The sequence below is a fragment of the Trachemys scripta genome, chromosome 13, assembly GCF_013100865.1.
Source record: "Trachemys scripta elegans isolate TJP31775 chromosome 13, CAS_Tse_1.0, whole genome shotgun sequence".
NCBI classification, from domain to species: domain Eukaryota; kingdom Metazoa; phylum Chordata; order Testudines; family Emydidae; genus Trachemys; species Trachemys scripta.
Genome location: NC_048310.1, coordinates 42,566,941 through 42,594,632, shown reverse-complemented (window position 1 = coordinate 42,594,632; position 27,692 = coordinate 42,566,941). Strand labels below are relative to the sequence as shown.

General features: G+C 41.7%; 1 protein-coding gene across 11 annotated transcripts in view; it reads left to right on the top strand.

The window, feature by feature from the left end:
* CNOT1 (CCR4-NOT transcription complex subunit 1) overlaps nucleotides 1-27,692 on the top strand; it is a 108,152-nt gene that overhangs the window by 8,301 nt on the left and 72,159 nt on the right. For all 11 annotated transcript variants that reach the window (XM_034788739.1, XM_034788742.1, XM_034788734.1 and 8 more), the window contains exons 2-8: nucleotides 5,084-5,354; nucleotides 21,268-21,375; nucleotides 22,208-22,306; nucleotides 23,620-23,688; nucleotides 23,797-23,851; nucleotides 24,264-24,467; nucleotides 26,434-26,602. In XM_034788739.1, coding sequence (XP_034644630.1) covers nucleotides 5,253-5,354; nucleotides 21,268-21,375; nucleotides 22,208-22,306; nucleotides 23,620-23,688; nucleotides 23,797-23,851; nucleotides 24,264-24,467; nucleotides 26,434-26,602 — 806 coding nt within the window. In that variant the 5' untranslated portion in view covers nucleotides 5,084-5,252. The remainder of the gene's footprint in view (nucleotides 1-5,083; nucleotides 5,355-21,267; nucleotides 21,376-22,207; nucleotides 22,307-23,619; nucleotides 23,689-23,796; nucleotides 23,852-24,263; nucleotides 24,468-26,433; nucleotides 26,603-27,692) is intronic.

Here is a 27,692-nt window from a genome sequence, read left to right as displayed (position 1 = left end):
GAAGTGAAAAAATTCTCTAAGTTATATCTGTTGCCTGAACTCTGACACTTTGAAGTCTTTCAAGTGTGAAAAATTACTGGTTACATACCGTAACTGGTTGACATAATGAAAACCTTCTTTCTTGCTGAGTAAAGTGATGGACTTCTCAGGGTATGTCTTCCCTGCCGAGTTAACATAGGTGACTATCATTGAGATTGGCCTAGCCTGTCCAGGTGTGAGCCGCCATACTTGAGTTGCTGTGTCCTGGTGCTGCGTCGCTCATCTGCATGTCAGGACTTCTATGGGCATGTCACAATGGCTCTTCGTGCTGTAGTAAGCTGAGCCACTCTGGTGAATTGTGGAAGAACTTGTCTGTCCTGCTGGGCACATGGGGAGTGGGAGGGATGGTGGGAAGGCATTGGAGGGCTATCAGCACTTGGGTGGCTTATCCTCTAGTCCTCATTGCAGAGTGGTTGGATACGAGCCCAAGTGAAAGCCTTTTAGGTGTTTGTGTATCCTTAGACAGCCCAGCTAGCACAGGTTGAAAGCAACACTAATCTTGGCTCGGAGGAGAGTGTAGTGGTGATTGTCTTATGCCATCCACATAGTTGTTGGGGCATTTGATGCTCTGGATGAGCTATACCACATGTTGTGATAAGAATGTGTAGGAACCATGACTCTTAAAACATGTGCTGTGTGGGGGGAGGGTATTACAGGCTTATCACAACATGTGGTATACCTCATCCAGTGCATCAAATGCCCCAGTAACTGTGTGGGTGAAATCAGACCATCATTAGGCTCTCAAAGGAACTTAGTGTTTTTTTTCTTTTATCATATTTCTGTGCATCACCTGTGGCAAATAATGCGATACCACAATGTGATAACTCCATATCTGATTTTTTTAGTACTCCCCCTCAAAGGAAACCTGTACAGCGCCTTCAAAAGGCAAGCCTGGGAACTTCAAATCATAACTCTATTAGACACCAAAAGCTATGGACTTGACAGGGACACTAATCTTGTGTTACAAGTTGCAACAAGCTATACATATCTGCACTATCTGCTACCCTTAATCGCCTACTTCAAATCCTTTATGCATAACAATCTGACCCCCAATTGCCCACTTTATTTCAAGTGATGGCTTCCAATACGCATTACCTCTTCTGCTTACCAATCTGTCCCAACTTGTATTTAGTTCAGACACTGCTTTCTTCCCCCAAAGAAGAGTTCTGTGCATCTCTAAAGCTTCCATCAATGGAAGTTGGTCCAGTGAAAGATACTAGCTCACCTACCTTGTCTCAAGAATACACTTATCTAAAATATCTACTTATTTTCCCCTGAAACTCACTACTACTCAAACTCACCCAAGTTTGATCATTCAGCGAATGGTGCAAGACATGTCAACTTGTGTAAGCTCTTTCCCAAGCACTGCATAAATTTTCCTAATCATCTTATCAACTGTCATTGTCCTTTATAAAGGCATAATGATGAAGGGTTTACAAGGTGTTTTCTCAGTTGACATAGTTGTCTTAAAGTTCTCTGTACTGTGCCTTGTAATGGGAATAAGCACAAAAGCTTGTAACAAAAATACAAACCACCCTTCCTTACACATGCTTTATATCTTGATGTGTTTAGAGCATTGAGATGAGGCTCCTTCCTAGAACTGTGTGGGCCATTAGTACTGTATTTCATCCTTGAGCCACAGTATCACCTCAGGCATTTTCAAATCCTGCTGACTTTAAAATGAAAGCCAAATTTGAGATCCTAAGTTTGATTACTATATGGTACTGTCAGATGCTGCTGCTCAAGACTTGCAAGTAGGAATTCTTGTACTGGTGAGTGAGATGTCGGGAAAGGGGTAAGTTATCAACTTCCGCATAAACTAGGCCCTTGTTTTCCTATTCCTTGTGTTGCTGCTAGCTTTTCTAAGCAGGAGGGCATAGGGAAGCTAACAAAGCTGTGGTCAGTTTCACTGCTGTCCTCAGAAACTGCATAGTAGGTGATGAAAGCAAGAACCATGTCACCTCATAGCTTTCCAAAGAGCAACCTATCAGCAACAGAACTAGTTGCTGGAGCCATGTGGTAAGAGGGCCCAAAAATACAAACTGGGTTTTGGGGGGTGGTGTGGCGACCACGCTACTTTTCACATCAGATAGATACCCTTGGCCTGAGGAAGAGTTCCTTTTCACTTTCCACAGGGGAATCTTTCAGATTTCCGTTTGGTACTAGCTACCCAAAAATAGAATCCATGAGCAAATTCTAGGTAGAGTGCTGTTCCTAGACCTTACCATAGCAATCACTGTGGAATCCAAGTATTCTCGTAAAGGGAGGGTGATCATTTCTTACTGACCTCTTGCTGATGAGCTTGACTTCTTAACAAGGCACTGGGCTGGACCTTGCTGGTGGCTGTTCCCTATCTACTATACATCTACTAGGTTAGTATGAAACTTCTCAAACTGTACAGTTGTTGGGTCAGTAAGCTGCCTCTGTGTGCACAGTGAGAACTTTTGAAGAATATACATTTGACTTGTACAGGAAAACTTTGAAACTTTTTTTTTAAACACTACCTTTTTTTAAAGTACATATCTGCTGATGGTCTTTGTGGTCTTAAGTCACCTTCTGTTCCTTTTTTCTGCTGAGTGAAAGACCCCCAAATAGGGTAAATGGATTATACTTCTGTCAAATGCCCACTGTAAAACTAAAGGGGCTTCTCTAATCTTTTAGACCGGCATGTTAGATGTCTGAAATTTTTCCCTCTGCAGTACAGTTAACTGGCACTTTTATAAGTTGAAAGTCTCTTAGGATTCTGGAATCCTTTTAATTCTAGGGAGTTTCTTTCATCCCAACTTCTGAGCTCTTCCCTCCCTCCCCTCCCCCCCCCAAATAAATGGTGGCAATTGGGTCATACACACAGGCTTCAGCAATATTTATTTGTGTAGCATAAGGCAGTAGTAAAAATGTGGGCTTTTCTAATACAGCAGAAGAGTAGCTTTAAAAATCCAACAGTCTGTAGATTGATAAATAACTTACACAGTTTTTTTCTTCTAGTTAGCTAGTCCAGTTATAAGCTTTCACCAGAATACCAAAAAACTGATCTGTTGAATACAAAACCTAACATTTTTTTGTGAAATGTAATCAGCCCTTTTAATTTTGGGCATCATTGAGAAGCATGTCAGCTTCTTAGTTACGGAAGACTAACTTAGTTTTGGATGGACAGTTGTTAGCTAGCAAATTGTGTCCCAGGAGCAAATGGGCTGCTTATATGACTAAAACAATCACCTGGTCAAGTCCTTTGGAGTGTCAACTATCTGATACCAGAGAAGCACAAAATGCCTAACCATGTGTACTCCTCCCATTCCAAGCATAAAGCCAATGTCAAATAAACATCATACACCTCTACCCCATGTTATATCGATTTTGGATATTATGCGGTAAAGCAGCTCTCTGGGGGGTGGGGCTGCGTGCTCCGGTGGATCAAAGCAAGTTCGATATAACACGGTTTCACCTATAACGCAGTAAGATTTTTTTTTTTGGCTTTCCGAGGACAGTGTTATATCAGGGTAGAGGTGTAACTTGTAATCCTAATTGAAGGGGAGGAGATTCCTTTATATAAATGTGGGAAAATTCTTGGTTAAATTTGAGATGGCAGAGGTGAAGAGCACAGCTTTTTCAGCTTTGTTGATATTGTTGCCTATTGTCATAATTTTTGTTGAATCCAACTTTAAATTCTTGTGTGGCGGAAAAACCCTTCTGGATAAGGCCACATCTTTTAAAGTGGCTTCCTAAATTGAGTTGCCACAAGTATGGGAGTCAGAATACTAACATTCACCCTGTGTCTGCCCTGTTGGTGCTGAAACATAGCCCATGGAAACATGTCCCAGCATGCATGATCACATTGGTCAGAGTATTTTCCTCAGTACCTTGTGGCAATATAATGTTTACTCTGAATAAGGTGAAGTCTTCTGATTCCTGGCAAGTTGCCAGCTTGTTTTTTGTTTTGTGTACTTTGGACAGATGGCATTTTAGTACAGTGACTCTCAAGAGCTAGAATGGTGCTTACTCATTACAATGTCTTTTATCAGTATAGCTTTCAATTTCCTATTTGTCTTAAAGAGCTAGAAGACTCTTCAGTATACATTCTTGTTTTGGGATGCAATTTTATCCCACTGGCAATCCTTAACTTGACAATACAGATTTCATATCAAGTAAGAGTTCATACTGTCATAGTAACTTATTAAACTGTCAAGCTTTGCTTTCGTGGTTGGAAAGCTGGTTTGTAGAAAATTTTAGGTTTAGTTTATTGCAGATCCTTGTATTTACTGTTTGCCATATAGATCACACCAAGCAATTGTAAAGTAAGATTGCACGCTGCAAAAACTTTCAAATAGTGAATTGTCCCCCAAACTGTTCTTGCTTTCTGTGGTATCTCATGTGTTGTGTATCATTCCCCTTGTCTCTAACACTGCTGACAGATTAGAGTTGTTGAAATATCTGCAGTGTCCCCTTTGTCTATTTCGAGCTTTTTTTTTTCTCTTCAAAGGTTGCTGGAGAGCTGCATAAACAAGGTTGGGTTGGGAGAAAATCTGTAACAGAACTTCCTTCTGTGGCACATGCACATAGGCTACCATGAGAAATGATCTAAACAATGTTCCATATATTATAGTAGGCCTTTACATCAAAGGGAAGCTATCAAGAAATCATAAAATTCCTGGTTACCAGTACCTCAGACTGTAAAACCTGGTAACTGATTCCTTTTCACCATTTATTTTGCATTTCACTCCTCTTGGACAAAAACTAAATTGCCTTCTGGTTCTTATGCTGTCATAATGCTGAACTTCCATCACTGCAGGAAAATATATTTTCCCAACTCTGGTTTTAATAGAAATATACCTAAAAACAAAAATGCAGGAAAACTTTTGTTAAGCTTCGTGGAGTTTTGGAAAGAACATTTACACTTGAAGCGATTCAGAAACTCTGTGAAACTTACAAGGCTAGTTAAATACTACACTAGTTTCAATGATAGACTTAAGTGAATTTCAGAAATCTCTGGAAGATATTTGTAAACTGAAACAAATTGAATCTAACGCAATGCTATTTTGTCTTCTAGGTGCCATGTTTCAGAACAGAATAAGACCACTTGGAAAGAAGAGCTGAAGAAATAGCACAGAACAGATATAGGCTAATTGGAAAAAAATTAACCTGTCTCTGAGGTGACTAAAGGGGAATAATGGTGATTTTGCGCCGGGCTCGGCCGCCTGCTTCCGCCCCAACCAGCAATGAATCTTGACTCGCTCTCGCTGGCCTTGTCTCAAATCAGCTACCTGGTGGACAATTTAACCAAGAAAAACTACCGAGCCAGCCAGCAGGAAATACAGCATGTAAGTAAACTAACAGAAGAGAGTGCTGCAAAGGAAACTTTGGATGGAAGGATAGAAGCATAAAATGGGGTCTCTCCCTTTGAGTTATACCTCACAGCATTCGTATTATATTTCTACACATTTACTAACTCCTTTCTCCCCCCCCACAAGATCCAGAATTGTAGCTCTAACCTTCTTGGAAACAAGTCTCATTGGAGCTGTCACTCAGTGATGAGGCAACTCTCTTCTTATTCTATTCCCTCTTCTCCCCCCCCACCCTCCCCCCAACTGTCAGCAGAGTCTGTTACTAACTTCACTTTTTTTATAGCTACTGATTAGTTGTTCTAACAGCTTCTCTTGAGAGAATCTACTACACAAATAATTCTACCTAAATTCCTCATATCAGGACCCTTAAGTTTATGTACCATTGTTAACTTACAAGGCTACTTGCCTGACACTTCCTGTTCAAAATGTCTCACTGAAACCTTGGTTGCAATAAAAGATGGTAACTGTAATTCTAGAGTCACTGTTCAATTTTCTGGCAAAATCTAAACACTCCTTTAAATTTAAAATTGTAAGATTCAAGTTAGAAGTATTTAAAATGTTAATCCTTTTAATTAGCTAACTGTTGGATGCTTGTATAACATGAAAAATAAATCAAGTTCACTTTCTGGTTCTGGGTTGCCGATAACAATGGACATTTTAAGCTTCCCTGTCTTTAAAAAAAAAAAAAAAATTATTTTTGAAATGTTTTGACAATTGTTAAGATTCAGGCTACATCTTGAGTTCATAGCATTCTATTGTAAAGGGAGCCGTTGGGCTGAAAAGCCTTGTCCTCAGTGGATTGCTGAGGAGGGAACACATGTTACTGAACCAGTTTCTAGAACTGGTTCGCCTAAAGCAACTGGTCTTCCAGACTTGTATGAAACCAGTTCAGTTAGTTCAGTTCCCAGCAGGCAGATGACCACATCAGTCTGCACTAGTCAGCCAGTTGAGCAATGTCAACAGAAAATCAAAGGATTGAATGAGGGTTGAGACAGAACTAACCTGTCACCTATAGAGGGGACATTCTAAGTCAGGGTTGAGACACCGTGGCAAAGCATAGTGAGTACTGTTGCCTTCTGTGAAGTCCTGCTTTTGTGGAAAACTTCATTTTATTTTTTTTCCAGATCTGTCAGCCTGGTACCTTTTTGAGCAGTAAACTAAAATATTTTCACAATTTTAGTGCAAATATTTAAGGAAGCTTTTTTAGACAAGTACTTCGTTTTCATTTGAATCTGATTATATCTAGGCCATTGGCTGAAATGGAATGGCTTTAGTAAATCTGAGCAAATGAAAACTGATTGGAATTGGCTTTCAGAAACACCTAGGGTACAAATCTTACATCTTCCTTGCTACTGCTCTTGCCTATAGATCCTAACAAATAGGGCTGTTTCTCAGTTTGTCTAATGGCTAGATGTTTTGCATAAGTGTTAAATGTAGAAAGACCACTCTTTAAAAACCAAAACCTGTATCTTGCCTCTAACTTATTTAGTCCAGGATATGGTTATTACCTTTCCAGTGAAGCTCCTTTAAAGATGTCAGATTTATTTAAACATAAATCTTAGGCTGTTAAACACTTTTAAATCGAATCTTCTAAGCCACCGCTTACACTTCCAAATTTCTATGGGACAACTTTATTTAATCCCTCTCCATTCTGATTTTTATGCAGTAGCACAGCTGGTTTACATCATTACAGGGGAATAGTTCTGTTGACATGAAGGATGTTATCAACTTAACTGTTTTGAAATTGACAAACTTCAGTTTCTGATAACCCCTCCAAATTTTGTCATTAATTTTTTTTAATGCAACTTAAATTATTTCTGCTCCTTGATCAGGATTTCTCTTCAAGAGTGGCTACGTAGGGGGTTCAGTGAAACTTAATTTAGAATACTATCACAAACAAGGTAAATTGAATATTTTGCAGCTTTTCGCTACAATAATCTTGTAACTAATGGATAAAACACTTTCAGTCAAATGGCTTTCATGTTGATTTCTCACTAAAGACTAAATCCTTGAACCTCAACTGAAGCAGACCTGGCAGTTGCCTATAATTTCTAGTCTACTGGATTCCATAAAATTAGAGACCCATTTTAATCAGGTTTCAGAGTAGCAGCCGTGTTAGTCTGTATCCGCAAAAAGAACAGGAGTACTTGTGGCACCTTAGAGACTAACAAATTTATTTGAGCCCACGAAAGCTGATGCTCAAATAAATTTGTTAGTCTAAGGTGCCACAAGTACTCCTGTTCCATTTTAATCACTCTTCAGATCAATTCTTGACTAGTCAACAAACTTGTTTTATGGCACTAAACCCATTAGCAGACTGTTTACTCTGTTGTACTTTATACACCTCTAACCTGATATAACACAAATTTGGATCTAATGTGGTAAAGCAGTGCTCCGGGGGGGTGGGGCTGCGCACTCCGGCAGATCAAAGCAAGTTCGATATAACACGGTTTCACCTATAATGCTGTAAGATTTTTGGCTCTGGAGGACAGCGTTCTATCGCGGTAGAGGTGTACTTAACTTCTTACAAATCTCTCATGAAAAGCATTTGTGTGTGTGGTTGGAGGGGAGTTGGGGGAAGGTATTCAACTACTTGGTCCGTTTAGGAGATGTGGATAATCTGCCTCTGAATTGACCTACAGTTCACTTTGTTTTGAATGCGTCTAATGTTTGACTGGAGAGTCTTTAAGATTTGGATTGTGGTGGGGTAGTGTCTGCATTATGTAGATTGCAGTTTATTGGGGGCTATGAAAATCTAGTCTTGGAATCCTAACTCCGGTGATATCCAATGTTATGTCCAACACAAACTAATTTAGTATTACTTTACAGATGTGAGTGTTCAACACTGTTTCCTTCAATACAGTAGAGGGTAACTACATCCACATGGCTTAGCAACTTTTTAATCTTGTAATATGCTGCTTGGTAAACTTGGTATTCAGACTTAGGAAGTTATCTAGTTATCTCACTTAGCAGCTACATCTAAATGTGTAGAGGCTATTTGAAAAGTACACTGTTGGAGCTGTTTTTTCTTGTATTCAAAACTGGTTACCTAAATTAAAACCTGCTTTAATTTAACCTGTTTTTCTATCTCTTGCAGCTGTTGTATTATGCCACACAAATGCATTCACAAACATAACTTTAGCAGTTCTTAAGCAATGGGTAACCTTTCTGCTTTTGAACTTTAACATGTCTTTATGCCATTTAATAACACAAGAAACTTTCTTAAGACTTTGTCTTGAAAACTGGGAACTTATGTTGAGGCTTCCTGAACATCTCTCTAAAAGCTGAAATCTAGAGCACAGGCTTGGTCTGAGGTTGCAGTCAGGTATAAGGTGTTTCTGGTTGCCTGGCCAGTATTGTTAAAGGGAAGGGGATCCTAGCTAGATTAGACCTTGATATGGGAAATTGAAATCCACTGAGGATATGTCTACACTAGGAAATTAGGTCGAATTTATAGAAGCTGGTTTTATAGAAATTGGTTGTATACAGCCGATTGTGTCTCCCCACATAAAATGCTCTAAGTGCATTAAGTCGGCGGACTGCGTCCACAGTACTGAGGCTAGTGTTGACTTCCGGAGCATTGCACTGTGGGTAGCTATCCCACAGTTCCCGCAGTCTCTACCGCCCATTGGAATTCTGGGTTGAGATACCAATGCCTGAATGATGCAAAACAGTGTCGCGGGGGGTTCTGGGTACATGTCGTCAGGCACCTCCCGCAACGGCAGACAGTCGATTCGTGCCTTTTTACCTGGGTTACCTTTGCAGACAACATACCACGGCAAGCATGGAGCCCGCTCAGCTCACAGTCACCATATGTCATCTGGGTGCTGGCAGCCATGGGGCTGCATTGCACACAGCAGCAGCCCCTTGCCTTTTGGTAGAAGATGGTATATTATATCTGTCGTCGTCATACTGCAGTGGCTGTCAGTCATGGGCACCTGGGCAGACATGCTCAGTCCTATCGAACAGTCTCGCCGATAATGGCTATCAGTCGTAGTATGCTGTTTTCTGCCAAGCGCCCAGTATTTTTTTCCAAGCACCCAGAAGATGCCAAGGGCTATCAGTCATGCTGCACCGTCGTCTGCCAGCTTAAGATGTAAAAAATAGATTTGTTCTGTATTCATTTGCTTCCCCCTCCCTCCGTGAAATCAATGGCCTGCTAAACCCAGGGTTTTGAGATCAATCTTTGGGGGGGCCATTCTGTGTGACAGTTGTTTCTCCCTGATGCACAGCCACCTCTGTTGATTTTAATTCCCTGTACCTGTACGCCATGTCGTCACTCACCGCTCCCTCCCTCCGTCCGTCAGATACTAGTTTCGCGCCTTTTTTCAGATCAGATGCCATAGCATTGGGATCATGGAGCCTGCTCAGATCACGGCGGCAATTATGAGCACTATGAACACCACGCGTATTGTCCTAGAGTATATGCAGAGCCAGGACATGCCAAAGCAAAACCAGGACCAGCCGAGGAGGCAATTGCAGGGCGGCGACGAGAGTGAGGAAATTGACATGGACGTAGACCTCTCACAAGGCACAGGCCCCAGCAATGTTCAAATCATGGTGTTACTGGGGCAGGTTCATGCTGTGGAATGCCAATTCTGGGCCCAGGAAACAAGCACAGACTGGTGGGACCGCATCATGCTGCAGGTGTGGGACGATTCCCAGTGGCTGCGAAACTTTCGCATGCGTAAGGGCACTTCCATGGAACTTTGACTTGCTTTCCCCTGCCCTGAAGCGCCAGAATACCAGGATGAGAGCAGCCCTCACAGTTGAGAAGCGAGTGGCGATGGCCCTATGGAGGCTTGCAACGCCAGACAGCTACCGGTCAGTCGGGAATCAGTTTGGAGTGGGCAAATCTGCTGTACGGGCTGCTGTGATCCAAGTTGCCAGGGCAATCAGACCTGGTGATATCAAGGGTAGTGACTCGTGCAGGCCATAGTGGATGGCTTTGCTGCAATGGGATTCCCAAACTGTGGTGGGGTGATAGATGGAACCCATGTCCCTATCTTGTCACCGGAGCACCAAGCCACCGAGTACATAAACCGCAAGGGGTATTTTTCAATGCTGCTGCAAGCCCTTGTGGATCACAAGGGACGTTTCACTAACATCAACGTGGGATGGCCGGGAAAGGTACATGATGCTCGCGTCTTCAGGCACTCTGGTCTGTTTCGAAAGCTGGAGGAAGGGACTTTCTTCCCGGAGCAGAAAATAACCGTTGGGGATGTTGAAATGCCTATTGTGATCCTTGGGGACCCAGCCTACCCCTTAATGCCATGGCTTATAAAGCCATACACAGGCAGCCTGAACAGTAATCAGGACCTGTTCAACTGAGCAAGTGCCGAATGGTGGTGGAATGTGCATTTGGACGTTTAAAAGCGCGCTGGCGCAGCTTACTGACTCGCTCAGACCTCAAAGAATATCCCCATTGTTATTGCTGCTTGCTGTGCACTCCACAATGTCTGTGAGTAAGGGGGAGACATTTATGGCGGGGTGGGAGGTTGAGGCACACTGCCTGGCCGCTGATTACGCACCGCCAGACACCAGGGTGGTTAGAAGAGCACAGCAGGGCGCGGTGTGCATCAGAGAAGCTTTGAAAACAAGTTTTGTGACTGGCCAGGCTATGGTGTAAAACTTCTGTTTTTCTCCTTGATGAACCCTCCGCCGCGCGCCCCCCCCAGTTCACTCTGCTTCCCTGTAAACCAACCACCCCACCCTGCCCTCCCCCCTTCAAGCACCGCTTGCAGAGGCAATAAAGTCATTGTTACTTCACATTCATGCATTCTTTATTAATTCATCACACAACTAGGGGGATAATTGCCAAGGTAGCCTGGGGTGGGTGGGGGAGGAGGGAAGGAAAAGGACACACTGCAGTTTAAAACTTTCTCTTATTGAAGGCCAGCCTTCTGATGCTCGGGCAATCATCTGGGGTGGAGTGACTGGGTGGCCGGAGGCCCCCACACTGTGTTCTTGGGCGTCTGGGTGAGAAGGCTATGGAACTTGAGGAGGAGGGCTGTTGGTTACACAGGGGCTGTAGTGGCGGTCTCTGCTCCTGCTGCCTTTCCTGCAGCTCAACCATACGCTGGAGCATATCAGTTTGATGCTCCAGCAGCCGGAGCATCGACTCTTGCCTTCTGTCTGCAAGCTGACGCCACCTATCATATCTTCAGCCCACCACTTGCTCTGTTCATCCCGCGATTCAGCCCGCCACCTCTCATCTCGTTCATACTGTGCTTTTCTGTAGTCTGACATTGACCGCCTCACATTCTGCTGTGCTTTCAGCGTGGGAGGACATCTGGAGCTCCGAGAACATATCATCCCGAGTCCGCTGTTTTCTCCTTCTAATCTTCACTAGCCTCTGTGAAGGAGAAACATTTGCAGCTGGTGGAGAAGGGAGAGGTGGTTAGAAAAAGACACATTTTAGAGAACAATGGGTACACTCTTTCACGTTAAATTTTGCTGTTCACATTACACAGCACATGTGCTTTCGTTACAAGGTCACATTTTTCCTCTTGTATTGAGGGCCTGCCGGTTTGGTGTGAGAGATCACTCACGCAGTGCCAGGCAACAGATTTCAGCTTGCAGGCAGCCATGGTAAGCCACAGTCTTTTGGCCTTTTTTAACCTTCTTAACATGTGGGAATGGTTTCAAACAGTAGCGCCCTCATTTCCCATACCAAGCACCCGTTGGGTTGGCCATTTAAAATGGGTTTGCAGTGTAAAAGGAGGGGGCTGCGGTTTCCGGGTTAACATGCAGCACAAACCCAACTAACCCCCCTCTTCCCCACATCCAATTCTCTGGGATGATCACTTCACCCCTCCCCCCACCGCGTGGCTAACAGCGGGGAACATTTCTGTTCAGCAGAGCAGGAAGGGGCACCTCTGAATGTCCCCTTAATAAAATCACCCCATTTCAACCACGTGAGTGTGGATGATATCACTCTCCTGAGGATAACAAAGAGAGATAAGGAATGGATGTTTGCATGCTGGCAAACACCGGGACCATACGCTGCCATGCTTTGTTATGCAATGATTCCAGACTACGTGCTACTGGCCTGGCGTGGTAAAGTGTCCTACCATGGCGGACGGGATAAGGCAGCCCTCCCTAGAAACCTTTTGCAAAGGCTTTGGGAGTACATGAAGGAGAGCTTTCCGGAGATGTCCCTGGAGGATTTCCGCTCCATCCCCATACACGTTAACAGACTCTTCCAGTAGCTGTACTGGCCGCGATTGCCAGGGCAAATTAATCATTAAACATGCTTTTAAACCATGTGTAATATTTACAAAGGTACACTCAGCAGAGGTCCCATGTGTGCCCTCAGGGTCTGGGAGCACACCTTGGGTGAGTTCGGCGGTTACTGGTTCCAGGTTCAGGGTGATAAACATATCCTGGCTGTTGGGGAAACCGGTTTCTCCGCTTCCTTGCTGCTGTGAGCTATCTACATTATCTTCATCCTCATCTTCCTCGTACCCTGAACCCTCTTCCCTGTGTTTCTCCAGTGACGGAGTCATAGCACACGGTTGGGTAGTGGTGGCTGCACCCCCTAGCATGGCATGCAGCTCTGCGTAGAAGCAGCATGTTTGCGGCTCTGCCCTGGACCTCCCGTTTGCCTCTCTGGCTTTGTGGTAGGCTTGCCTTAGCTCCTTAATTTTCACACGGCACTGCTGTGCGTCCCTGTTATGGCCTCTGTCCTTCATGGCCTTGGAGACCTTTTCTAATATTTTGCCATTTTGTTTACTGCTACGGAGTTCAGCTAGCACTGATTCATCTCCCCATATGGTGAGCGGATCCCGTACCTCCCGTTCAGTCCATGCTGGAGCTCTTTTGCGATCCTGGGACTCCATCACGGTTACCTGTGCTGATGAGCTCTGCGTGGTCACCTGTGCTCTCCACGCTGGGCAAACAGGAAATGAAATTCAAACGTTCGCGGGTCTTTTCCTGTCTAACTTGTCAGTGCATCTGAGTTGAGAGTGCTGTCCAGAGCGGTCACAATGAAGCACTGTGGGATAGCTCCCAGAGGCCAATAACGTCGAATTCCATCCACATTACCCCAATTCTGACCCGCTAAGGCCGATTTTATCGCTAATCCCCTCGTCGGAGGTTGAGTAAAGAAACCAGTTTAAAGGGCCTCTTAAGTCGAAAGAAAGGGCTTCGTCGTGTGAACGTGTCCAGGCTTAATTCGATTTAACGCTGCTAAAGTCGACCTAAACTTGTAGTGTAGACCAGGCCTGAGTTAGGGGTACAAGGCATTATCATATTAATCTAGAAAAGGAAAATTACTCTTGACATACTCATATTTGTGTGTCTTATGAGAAAACTGTTATAACTGTATCAGCAAACACTATCATACTCCTGAAGAAAAGTATGTATGACAATATTCAAATAGGGTCAGTTGTCAAAACACTTCTGCACTGCACAATTAACTACAGTGGTGACTTTGAAAACAGAAAAGCTTGCTAAGTTGCTGCTAGTCTAAAACTTTGATTTTTATCTAGGGGGCCTGTCTTTCATGTACTCAAATATTCATCAAGTGGTTTTTAAGGCTCCACCATAGACAACACCTTTTGTTTAATTGATATGAAAACGTGGTGCTACCAATCATATTTTTAATGCAGATAACTTTAATTTTTCAAGCTACATGCCACAAAGGAAAGCCCTTGAACTATTGAATGTGTCTGATCATTGTCCCTGGGATAGCTGGCTCCTAGAACATAGCTGTAGTGTTAAATATTTGGATTTTGCCAAAAAAAGATTGTAATAACAATCTTAATGTTTCATATAACTTCCTTCAAATTCACCCAACTTAAATGTTGCTGTTACTTAAACAATGCCCACCTCTTTTTGTGAAAATCCATCTGTAATCTGATTTAATGTCTTAGATATTTTTATTGCTGAACTATTTGTATAAGATGCTACAAAACAAAGCTCTACTCTAACCTATGTTGCTGAGTAAGCAGTAGTGAACTTGCCACTGGCAGTCAGCCAAGCAGATACTTGATCTAGTACAGTGGTCTTCTGTTTTTATAAATTCACTGTATGAACAAGTAGACTGACTCTACTATAAATTGTCCTGTAGCAGGAATCATTGACCCAAACTGGCAATTATTCTAAATTCTTTCTTGAGGAAAAATTTAAGTGAATGTAATCCTGGTTGATTTAAATGCATTCTAGTACCTTTCAGAGTTCTTATCTCCATAGGCTGACATGGGGGGAGAAAGGAGAATAAATTGTCCTTTACTCTGCACAGAAATGTACCTCACAGTAAGAAATACAACATCTAAATGAGAGAACAGCCTAATTCTCATGCTGTCAGTTCATGGATGCTAGCTAGTATAGTGGTGAAATTGTAAGGGTGACTTTAATATGGATACTCATTGGCTTTTCCTATCTTTAGTAACTCAGTTGAGTCCACAGGTTTATTTGGTATAGCACACTGAAGAGCCAGGGATAGTAACTGCCTTCAAGTCTGGGACAGAGGCGTGGTAGCTATGTCTGAGTACCAATACTGAAGTGATTTGGATTGCCCAAAGTTCTAGCTGCATTCTGAAGCCTGGATTGACCGATTCACTCTCAACAATTCATCTGAGGCTTTTGGTGTACTGTAAACACATCTGGACTTCTAATTCTCCTGTGAGAGTGACCTGCTGGGAGGTCCTCACAGTCATGGAGTGGTGTAATTACTCTTGAATAGATGGCAGTACTACTCTGTCCTATTGCATTTTAAACAAAGAAACCTATTAAAAGAGAAGCATGTGGAAATAAGTAAATTGGGAGGGTAAGGAAATAGACCATGGAAACTGAGTAGGCTAGACTACTGAAATGTATTTATACGCGATTTCTCTTTTCATAATTTAGTGCTTGGAGGTAATGACAGGGTGGTGGTAGCAGATTCTGCTCATTCTATTACTGACTGGGCTTGTAATGGGGCAGGTGACTTTAGATAACTATCCAACTTTTTTAAACTTGGGGAAAGAAATTGTTATAAGTAGCAATAGCTAACAAATGTGTAAAAGAAGCTCAAGGTAGTTAAAACAGCAAGGGCCTGGACTTGAGCTGTTTAGTAGCCAAGAATTTAGAAACACAAGACAAGAGTAAGGTGGGCTTTAAAGACCGTATACCACAACCGTACTAAGTTGCTGTGATGGCTAGGAGACCTGTTGCAAAGTAGCTAATGGATTGATTATGATAATAAATGAACTATTGATGCTGTGCTTTTTGACAAACTAGTTTTAATTCTTCAGTTTGGGTATAAATGGATTAATATTGGAGGGGGAAATGTTAGTGCAGAGACCTCTGCCACAGCTGTCTGTTATAAAATCTATGCCGAAAAGCTTGCTGATCAGTGAGAGCCTAACTCAAATTATAGAAAACCCCTAGTATGTAGGGGTTTATTAAGGTAGTAGGGAGAACAGTGGGGCACTGATAACTACACACAGACTGGAACAAGTGTAAGTTCAACACCATAGATATGGGTGTGTAGTGATAGTGAATCCAGAAGGGCTTTTGATCGGAAGGATGTGGTGCAGCATGCTGGCTTTATGGAGCTCAGTATATGGCTAGTAGTGCAAGGACATAGTTGACACTACAGAACTGTCCCTCTGTATGACTGTGCTGAGGGGAAGAGACTAGAAGCTTGAACAGGTGTCAAGACAGCTGCAGTTTTATGGGATGTGGGGGTAAAGTAGGATGCAAGTGAGAGCTGAATCCCCAAGATTCCTCTTAACCCTGTGCTTTTAGATATCTATATAACACACAGAATAAAGCTAATTCCCAAGTTAGTTTAAACTAAGGCCATGGCTACACTTGCAGCTGTAGAGCGCTTTGGGTTAAACCCACCTTCGGAGAGTGCACTGCGGAAAGCGCTCTAGTCTGTCCACACTGACAGCTGCAAGCGCACTGGCATGGCCACATTTGCAGCACATTGGGAGCGGTGCATTATGGGCAGCTATTCCAGCGTTCAAGTGGCTGCAACATGCTTTTCAAATGAGGGGAATGGGGTGAAGTGTGTTGGTATGTGGGGGGGGAGAGGGTTTTTGGGGTGATGTGTCAGCACACTGTCTTGTAAGTTCAGATCCCCCTAGCCCCCCTGCCTTTCTTTCTCTCTCACTCCTTAAGCGTTTGCTTTCCCTGCTGCAGCAGCCATTGTCTGAAAAGGCACTTCCGCATTATGGGACATTTCTGGAGGTCGGTCAGTCAGTTAACTCCCCGTTTACACTGGCCCTGGGGCGTCTCAGCCAATATGCGACAGCTGCTATCTCTCTCCTGGAGGTGGAGTACCAGGAGCCCTCTAGCCAGGGACTCAGAGCGCTCTATGTGCCTTGCCAGTGTGGACGGGGAGTAAGGTAGAGCGCTCTGGGAGGCTTTATTGCGGTATAAAGTGCCAGTGTAGCCAAGCCCTAAACTATTTAAAACAGGATGTGCAAAAGACCATGCTGAATGAGTATTTCCACGGTTTTAAGAACTATAGCAAGAAAAATAGTGGACTAGACTGAAGGATATGTCAAAGATCTGATGCTTGTTTACTTTCAAAATGGCCTATAATCTTGGCATCCTATCTTAATGAGTCAAAAATTCATTTTAGCACTTCCTGGACTTAAGAATCTTACTGTGTTTCCTTGCTCCCTTGAATACTCCCTTTACCCCGATTTCCCCCTTCTTCCAAATAAAAGAATTGAGGTACTAGTGCATTGTCGCAGGTTGGGGACCTCCTAGTGTTAACGGTTAAACCAGGTCAAATCTGGCTCTAGCATGCTACTAGATTAAAACCTTCCAATTTAGGTGGGTCACTGACTGTCAAAAGTTCAATTAATTTGTAAAACAATCTTTTTGGTTACCTGTGTTGGTATCTGACAGAATAAATATATGGAGATATACCTAGCTCATAGAGGTGGAAGGGACCCTGAAAGCCCCCTGCCTTCACTAGCAGGACCACGTACTGATTTTGCCCCAGACCCCTAAGTGGCCCCCTCCAGGATTGAACTCTCAACCCTGGGTTTAGCAGGCTAATGCTCAAACCTCTCCCCTAAGTGCCAGAACGTTTTTCAGTTCTGCAGACTGTCTAGATAACTGTAGGGATTCTCGCAGATATTAGCACTGAAACACTGCTCACACCGCCTTGGCACAGTGCAGATTAGTGGCATCAGGATAACTAAATACACCTCTACCCAGATATAACATGCATTCGGATATAACGCGGTAAAGCAGTGCTCCGGGGGGGCGGGGCTGTGCACTCCAGTGGTTTAAAGCAAGTTCAATATAACTCAGTTTCATCTATAACATAGTAAAAATTTTTGGCTCCCGAGGACAGCATTATATTGAGGTAGAGGTTTTGGCACATTAGGATGTTAAGGGAATTCCCAGGGTGGATTTGATTTTAAATCATGATTTAAATCACTAGTCAGGAAGACTCGATTTAATCATGGATTTCTACATAAAAGTGCATTCTTGTTTGTTATAACCTTAATATATATTCTTAACAAGATATAGATTTCATTTTTAGAAGGTACACACTAAACATTTTTAAAGTGATTTATTTTGAAAACTTTTCAGATTAGTTTTACAGCTATAATCAGAAAATTAATGATTTTGGTAAATGAAATAACCAAATAAGTAATTGAAGCAGATGTTTACGAAGTCATTGGGAGGCGAACTATCTCCAATTCAACAGGTTAATATTAATATTTGGAGGATTTTCTTGTCATGCTGTATTGGGAGGAGAACATCACCAGACAGACATTTAAATTGTTTTATTTAACTAAACAAACATTATTATGTATTCTGGATATTTTTCCTTCAACAGCAAACATATTATTTTAACAAAACAAGCATATAAATTTTTGAATTTAGTTAAATGTTCAAGTTTTTAAAATCAGATTTGTTTTTGGTAAAACAATTTTAACTCAAATAGTTAAATGAAATATTTAAAAACAAAACCCTAAAAATTAAATAGACTGTCAGCCAGGTCAACGTGAGAAACTTAAAATATTGTCTTTTGCAGCTAACTCAGTCATCTTCACCTTCCTTTTCCGGTTTGTTCATAATCTGGAAAAGAAAAACAAGCTTTCCTGCTTTTTCAGGTCCCAAACAATTTCTCAATTTGGAATGAATTAGTCCAAAAGAAGAAAATTCTTTCTACTCTGGCAGAAGAAGCTACTGCTATTAAAAGTGAGATTATCACGTCAACAGTCTCTGAATCCAAGTGCTTACGTGACTTCCACCAGCTCACTGGTGTGACTTTCTTTGAAACATCAACAAACATATATTTCTTGAATGGTTCACCCTTAGCTCTGAAGTTTATTATAGTTGGCATTATGGAGGGATGATGGCGAGGGCATGGACATCCAGCAAACTCCTCTTCTTCAGCAGTTAAGGTTTGACCCTGGTACCGAGTATTGAGAATATTTGCAAGAAAATGAACTGGAGATGGGTGCTTGTCTCATTTGTTCTTTTAATGCTTGTAATTTAATTGTCATTGCATATTTCTCTTTTTAAGATCTCACTCAGTTCCTTCCAAATTTCAACAGCATCAGCAATAAAACAGTTATTTCCCTGCATTTTGTTCAAGGCTACAGAAATAGGCTTCAGGGCACTCAACATGTGTTCAACATTTCTCTGAAGCCCAATGTTGAGAGCTTTGGCTATGACAGTGCCATCTATTTTTTCATGATTTTGTTCACAAACTGTCATCAGATTAGGCCAATTCTTGATATAGTTCTCAAAACAGTCCACTACGGAGTTCCATCGCACATCTTGTGGGAGAGTTAGCTTGGTTCCTCCCACTTTTTGTAGAGCAGCTGCTGCAGAGTGGTTGTTACAGAAGTATTTTGCAATTTCAACATTAGCCTTTATTTCTGGAACACTGAAGTCTTTGGCTAGGAGGTGGATCAAATGAGCACTGCGACCGTATGTTATTAGCTTGGGACACTCTTCTAAATTTCTTCTCATCTTGGATACATTTGCAACATTGTCGGTGACAAAGCTGCTTACTAGACATTTGCATTTTTTTTCCCCAGTTTAAGGCTTTTACTGCTTCTACTTGTAAGTATTCTGCTGTGTGCATTTCCTGATGTCTTCCTTACAGAAACGAGATACATTCCCTTCCTCTGTCACACAAGCACATACAACTGAATCATTGTGTGACATTGCTCCACCCATCATACTCAGGTTAACAATTTCACCCTCTAGACCTTTTGCACACTGCTCAATTTCTCTTTCATATACTTTATCCAGTAATTTGCCTGTGACATCTGCTCTGTTTGGTGGACTGTATCCTGGTCTTAATGACTGAACCATGTTAATGAAGTGTGGGTTCTCAGTCATACAGAAAGAGTTGGTTGCATAAACAAACTGGGCAATTTTTTTCATCAATTTACCTCTTTTTGTAATCTGTTGGTTCTTATCACAAACTTATCTATGGTTGTTTCTGGATGATGGAGACTTTCCTTTTTGCTACAGGTGATATAGTGTGGTCATGTGACATACATGTGACTGAAACACTATCATTGGTGGATAAACTCTGAAACTATAGAAAATGATGGTGACCTTGAAGGTGGATAGTCTTCAGAATCCTGTATGTAGAGGATGGATTCTCCTAAACAAAATAAGTCAATGCAGTTATTTAATTATTACCTTACTGCTCATTTAGTATTATTCATTGCATTCACGGACTACTTTAAAGGTGCTATTGTAAAAAGATCTGCCTATTTCAGCTATTTATTTGTATCACAACTGCATCTAAAATGGTAGTATCATAGAGTAACAACTATTTTTTGTTCATGAGAATTCAAGAGTAGTCCAGAAGGAAGACAGGCAGTCCTTAAGAAAGAAGTATGAAATAAAAAAGTTTACCAACCTGAAGATCCTGCGTGTTCAGACATGTTCACTTCATCATCTTCAATGCAGCTTCCTCCTGAGAAGGAACACTTCTTATGATGATTCATTCGGGCAACCAGGCCTTGCATTTCTCGCATTGTTTGCATTTTGAACACATGCCCGTCTTACCCACAGGTAGAGGAACTTCATTAAAATATTCCCAAACTGGGTCTCTTTTACGGCCTGCTGCCATTATAGGTTTTCCCTTCTAGTGAGAGAATGGTATGGTAGATTTCAAATCAATGAAGGCTACACTCAGAAAGACCTCAAGACTTCTGGAATATATTGCTCAAACAGTTTCACTTTTGTTTCTACTGCCTGTCCCTCCCTTCTCACACTTATCTCCAGACTTCTTCTCCTTGTCCAGATCTATTCTGCCCCCAACAATCTTCTAAATCTATACAGAAACCCCTGGAGCCCCATAAATTTGGGTCCCTAATCCATGAACTGTTGGAACTCCTTTACAAAACTTTTCTTAACCATTACACGAATATATTGTCTCATACTATAGAATTAGAATTTATAATCCCTATTCCATGATGATACATTATAGCTCAAATATCTTAATTAAAACTATCTTTACATAGATTCCACCCCCAAAGCATTTTATCAAAAAAATCCAATTTAAATAAAAAAAAAAATTATCCACCACCCTGGGAATTCCCTTATGTACCGGTTCCTTCCTCAAAAACAAACAAGTTGAGTGCTTAAACTAGTGTGCCTTAATGTGGGCAGAAGCATGATCAAAGAGTTGGAGTTAAGAGATTGGGGTTCTGGTCCTGTCATGATTTTACTGCTTTGATTCTGTCTTTCCATCCCCAATGGGGTTAACCCTTACTTCACAGGATATTGAGAATTAAACTCTTGGATCCTCAGTGCCTCCTATTTGAACTTGAGTATTCCGTTGCACAAAGTAGTGAAATTACTACAGTAACCAAAGTACTGGTGCCCCATCATTGTGTGACAACTTTCCATCAAAATTGTTGGATGTTTTCTAGATGGTTTGTTCTTGGTCTTTCAGATTGTGAATCGGCACGGTCCCGAGGCAGACAGGCATTTACTACGCTGTCTATTCTCGCATGTGGATTTCAGTGGCGATGGTAAAAGCAGTGGCAAAGATTTCCATCAGGTAAATGCTGCACTTGGACAATCACTAATTAATTATACTTTTAATTGGCTTATTGCAAAGCTCTCAGGCCATTTTAAGCACAAAGGCAGGGTACAGGTTATAGTCTTCAGTTAATTGGGGGAAAATATCCATGCACAGTTTTTGAATTACAACTCCCTTTGTTGGCTCTCTAAATTAGCAAGAAGTGGAATTACTGAGTTTCTCTTTTAAAGAACTGACTTAGAAAACCTGCTACTAAAGTGTGTTGGCCCCACTTTTTTTTTGGGCCCCAGGCAGTACCTTCTTAAAACATCCCTTACTTTTTTTAAAGCTTAGTCCAAGCTAGTAATACAATGAGCAACTATCTTACACACTTCCAAACTATTTAGACTTCTGGGGCACACCTATTTCCTGGCTTAACCTCCATTCTTTCCTAAAATCTCTTGAGAAACATTGCTTAATTTAGCATACTATGCTCCTATTTGTTGTGCATACAGACACTATCTATGCTAACATCTGTAGGAGCCTAAGACAAGTGAAATAAAGTTCCAGACTTGCACATCAAGTTTACTTTGCCAGGTGACTGAGAAACTCTGTTTGGCTCGCTTGTCTAGTCTGGCAAATATTAAAACCTAAACCTTAATGACAAGGAAACAGTCAAATTCTGATGGACACTAGTCTGTCCCCTTCTGTGTTTCTTGGTACAAAATACTGAATTCAAAATCTGAAGCACTGTAAAATCTGACTGGGTTATTGCTACTGTGGCTGCAGAATGAAAAGTAAAGTGATAACTGAAATACAGATGCAATATGTTAAAGCAATAGCAGATTCACAGTTCCCTTGTTCTTTTCAGACTCAGTTTCTGATCCAGGAGTGTGCGTCGCTGATTACAAAGCCAAACTTTATCTCGACGCTGTCCTACGCCATTGACAATCCATTGCACTATCAGAAGGTTTGTATACCCTGTTTTAAAAGGGTCAGTCATGGAAAAATAAGTCTCTATTTTATTGTGGAATTATGTAGAATGTTTTCAATGAGTTATATTTAAAATGGCTTTTTAAACAGGAAAACTTGTCAAACAAGGCAGTAGCATTCATTCACTGTGTAACTGCACTAGCAGACTAAATTTTCAGAACAAGAGGAGTGTGACAAAGGTTTTCCTAGAGTTGGAGGGGAAATGGATTAACCCATAGAAAGGAAATTATCTACTTTTACCCTTAAGGAGCTGCTATTTTCTAGACTTTGATGGGTGCTAGTGCACGAGGGTTGGGGACAGTTTTTTAGCTTCAAGAACAGGATCCTTAACTAGAGTAGGACATGACATGCTTCCCTTGTTGCCTGAAATCCTCCTTGGCCTTGCTTTTTTATAGTTGTTTATACCCTCCGTGTTTGTATTTACTGGGATTTAATCTTTTAAAACAAACTCTTGTCTTTTCTAGTACCAAGAATTTTAAAAACTGAATAGTCTTGCTCATCCATTGTCACTCCCTGTACTTCACTCAAGCTTCCACAATAAATATAAATTAGTCAATTTCAGGTTCTTACGCATTCCACAGTACAGCAATGTTTGGATTGCAAACACTTGATGGGAATACTTAAAACCAAGCAAGACTCATACCTCTACTTTCATGAAAAAATATTTACGGAGTTTAAGCCTTTCTTTATAAACCCTAAGGTTGGGTCTAAACTGTATTCCCTTACGTGATATTAGCTAATGCTAGTTGTCCATGTGGCAGTCTGGGATTGCACTGTCTGCTATATCTAACTTTATTCTCATACTGCTCATCTCACTTTACCATTTTCACAGAAGCACTGTAGTAGTGTCCAAGCCACTTTAGAAAGGGCCTTTCTCTTGATTAAACTAAGCTGGTTTAATAGTGTTAAACTTTTGTGATTTTTGAACATTTTGTGTTAGACCTCAAAACAATCAAAATACAAAATAGGTCCCTAGTGCTTCTATATTTTTGTTGACCTGGGGAAGGTCCTGAGACCAACAGCTTAGTAACTGAACTAGTGTAACTTGTGAGAAGTATGTGTGGATTTAAACTTTCTTCAAAGCATGGGTCACCTTAATATTAACTCCTGAAAATGGCAGCTTTTGCTTGGGTTTTTTGACTGCCCTGTTCAGGCTTTGTGAGCTAGTCTACTGCAAAATGCCTTCCCTTCCTGCAAATTTCCCTCTCCTGCAAATAAAACCTCCAGGCTGTCTTTCACACTACAAGCTAGACCATCCGTATAAATAATTCATACTTTATTCTGTTTCAGAGTCTAAAGCCTTCACCCCATTTATTTGCCCAGCTGAGTAAAGTTATCAAATTAAGCAAAGTTCAAGAGGTGGGTAAACATTTGTTTCCCAAACTAGCTGGTTAAGTTTGTACAATACAAAACTTGACTGAAATTAAATGCATGATAGGCTCTTACTTTCCTCTCATTTGTTCACAGGTGATTTTTGGTCTTGCTTTACTGAACTCCTTCAGCTCAGATCTACGAGGTTTTGGTAAGTGAGGAGTTTGCAAAATACTACAGCAAAGACCTGTCAAATTTAAGAACAATCCTGACAATGCTTTAGGGTCTGGGTTACTTGAGTTTGCTTCTGCAGTTGAAATCAATAGGTACTGGAGCAGGAGTTGTTCCTCCCCCCATTTCCCCAGTTCTGATTCACTATTGTAATATGTCTGGAACAGACACGGCTAAGTCTTTCTTGCCTACTAAAGGTGGGGCTGAGGGGTACAGAGCATGAAAAGGATATTGTTGTCTTATCAATGGTAGACAACTATTTAGGTGGTGTGGAGTGTGTTAAATGTGCCCAGAGCATTGGATGACCAACAGAACCAAATTAAGTCTTTGACTAAGGTACATTTTTAAAGTAACTTTCAGGGCTTTAACTGTAGCCTCGTTTCCTCTTGTAGCTGCTCAGTTTATCAAACAGAAACTTCCAGATCTGCTGCGGTCTTACATTGACGCAGACGTCAGTGGAAATCAAGAAGGTGGCTTCCAAGATATTGCAATAGAGGTCCTGCACCTCCTCCTCTCCCATCTCCTTTTTGGGCAGAAAGGAGCTTTTGGGGTTGGACAGGAACAGATTGACGCTTTCCTCAAAACATTACGTAGAGGTAAGTAGAACCTCACCATTCAGGAAGCCTGTTTGAGTGCCTGTCATAATGTACCAGCAGCCTGTCATTCCCGTGGCAGCAGTGTGGTGGTGTAATAGGCTGCTTAGTGCATAAGGTTTCATGAGGCTAAATCCACTGAGAACAAATACTCTGTTGCAGTGTACCACTTAATCATGTTGGTTTTGAAGTAGTTGGAATCTTCTTTCCATTGGTATGTGGTAACATAGTATTGCACTATACTAAAAAGAATTTGCAGAATTTGAGGGGTATGCAGCCTTTCTTTAGGGATACCCAAATGAACAGGCTTTAGATAGTGGAGAACTTCTGTCCTGTTGCAAAAGTTCATTTGTTGTATATTTTTCTTCTATTTGTAGCTTTAAACATCCATAGTACACGATCTTTCTAAAACAGGGAATTTTTCAGAATGCTAAATGAGGGGAAGTGGATTGATGAGATATAGTTAAGGCTTCATAATATTTACATTAAATCAGTGTCTGTTGCTGCAAGTCCTAGAATACATAAGTTCCAGGAACAAGTTTAGGGGAACTTTCAGGGAATATAGCTTTGTATATGAACTTTTTATTGATGCCATGTATGTTGTGGAGACTACCTCTGTCTGTGTGACGCTATGGCAATTGAAATGTAGTATATGAAATAACATTTCCCTTGTCTTCAGTGGGTGAGGTGGTTTCTGGCAAAATATTCTTAATAAAGGGGCCATGCATTCCTGACTTGAACTCCTTTAATCTCCTCTTCTTCCCGGCCTTCCTCACTCCTCCTTAGTTCTAAGAAGAACTAGATATACAGTGTGTATAAACAGATAAATAGAGCAAGACTATAATGCAAAAAAAGCAGCTGTTTATGCTCTTAAGTATTGTCTGTTCGAGAGAATATATGCTCGGGGTCTTACTGATCGCCATATTTGGGGTCGGGAAGGAATTTTCCTCCAGGGCAGATTGGCTGAGCCTCTGGAGGTTTTTCGCCTTCCTCCGCAGCATGGGGCAGGGATCTCTAGCAGGAGGGTTTCTGCCGATTGAAGTCACCTAAAACAGGATTGGGGACTTCAACAGCAGAGTCCAGGGAAGGGGTAGGGACGGTTTTATGGCCTGCAGCATGCAGGGGGTCAGACCAGATGATCATAATGGTCCCTTCTGACCTTAAAGTCTATGAGTCTATGAGAATTTGTTCCCTTAATCAAGCCAATAACTTGCCCCACATGCTTCCAAAAGTACACAAGCAGTCACACTAACTTGTTTTGAGGGAAGGCTAACCCCTAGGTGGTTCCACTGGGCTAATCTGTCCTATTGTGGATGGGTTGCTGGCATAATAGCCCAAAACATAAAATTCGTCCTCTTGTCCCATGGTGCATCTGTCCCTTGAAACCTGTCCCTGCTAGAATGCAGAGGAGCACCCCACACTGATCCCCCTATTCCCAATACTTTCTGGTGGAAGGAGACAGCTGCTCTCTTCTACTGTATTCTTCTTCAATCTGTGCTTTTTGGGTGGTTGTCCCCTCAGGAATAATTCTAGCACCTGTTTCTGCTGCAGTTAGTAGCTTTCCCAAGCAGCTGCAGTGAAACTGTAGAAGGCTTGTCAATTTCATGCTGCTCCTGCAGTTTGGGGAAGCTGTAAACAGCAATAGAGGACCTGGAGCTATGCTGGTAGGCTAGATGCAGTGATTTTTCTCCGCTTACATTTGGTAGCTTTTCTTTGCATCTGTAGTGGCTAAAAATTTTAAAGCTTCAATTCTTCAGGAATTGGAAGCTTTCCTGAGGGAGGCTCAAAGCCTTCATTTTACAGGGGCAATGTGTAATAGTATTTTTCAAGACAATCTTCATTTGAACATAAGCACTTAGAAACACAGAATCCTAATGGTCATTTGTGACTGGAAGTAGTATTGTAGAATTTCCTGTTTATTAGGCCATTATAATGCATCTTAATACATGCTCTTCATTCTCACTTTTAGATTTTCCCCAGGAGCGTTGCCCCGTGGTGCTTGCACCACTTCTATACCCTGAAAAACGGGACATCCTAATGGATAGGATCCTGCCTGATTCTGGAGGGATAGCCAAAACAATGATGGAGAGCTCTCTGGCAGACTTCATGCAAGAAGTAGGCTACGGCTTTTGTACAAGGTTTGTAGGAAAACTGTGTGGAGAGAGAGTGCGTGCACATCAATCCTCTTGCCTTGGAACAGTCCCTTTTTCCCTGAGGTAAAGGAAAAGAGGGAGACCTAAAGTAACTACACTAAACTTTGTACACCAAGTAGTAACATAAGATCGCTTGTTCTTGGTTTATAGTATGTTCACTTCCAGTGTTGTGTATTTTCTGATTGTAAATGTAAACTACCTTCTGTTGAACATTCCTGTCTAAGCAGTAGAGGTAAACTATTCACTTATCAATCCAGACTTATTTTCTTTTTACAGAAAAGACATAGATATTGTACTTTCTTCTAGTTCTTTGCTTCCAGTTCCACACACAGGGCCAGGTAGGCAGGCAGAGCTTCAGAGTCGCAATGCGTGGCTGAGACGATGGTGTAGAGAGGAGGGGTTTAGATTTATTAGGAACTGGAGAAACTTGTGGGATGGGGGAGCCTATACAGGAAGGATGGGCTCCACCTAAACCAAAGTGGATCCAGACTGCTGGCACTTAACATTTAAAAGTTCCAGAACAGTTTTTAAACTAAGAGATGGAGGAAAGCCAGTTGCGGCAGAGGAGCACGTGGATTGGACAGAGACCTCTCTTAGAGGAGAGTCTATTGATAGAGAATCTCTAGGTTTTAGTCTCTGAGAGGATGGAAGAAGATAAAGGTTGGGCCAGATCAGACGAGAAATATTCACATAAAGAATCTGACACATCAGAAAAGGGCAGACAAATAAACAGTTACAAGTTTTTAAAGTGCTGTAAACAAATGCTAGAAGTCTAAATAATATGGGTGAACTAGAGTGCCTCCTGTTAAAGGAGGATATTGATATAGTAGGCATCACAGAAACCTGGTGGAGTGTGGACAAGCAATGGGATACAGTCATTCCGGGGTACAAAATATATTGGAAGGACAGAACAGGTCGTGCAGGGGCGGGGGGATGATTGGCACTGAATGTGAAAGAAAACATAGAATCAAATGAAGTAAAACTTAATTGAATCCACATGTTCTGTAGAATCTCTATGGATGGTAATTCCATGCTCTACTAAGAATATAACAGTAGGGATCTATTATCGACCACC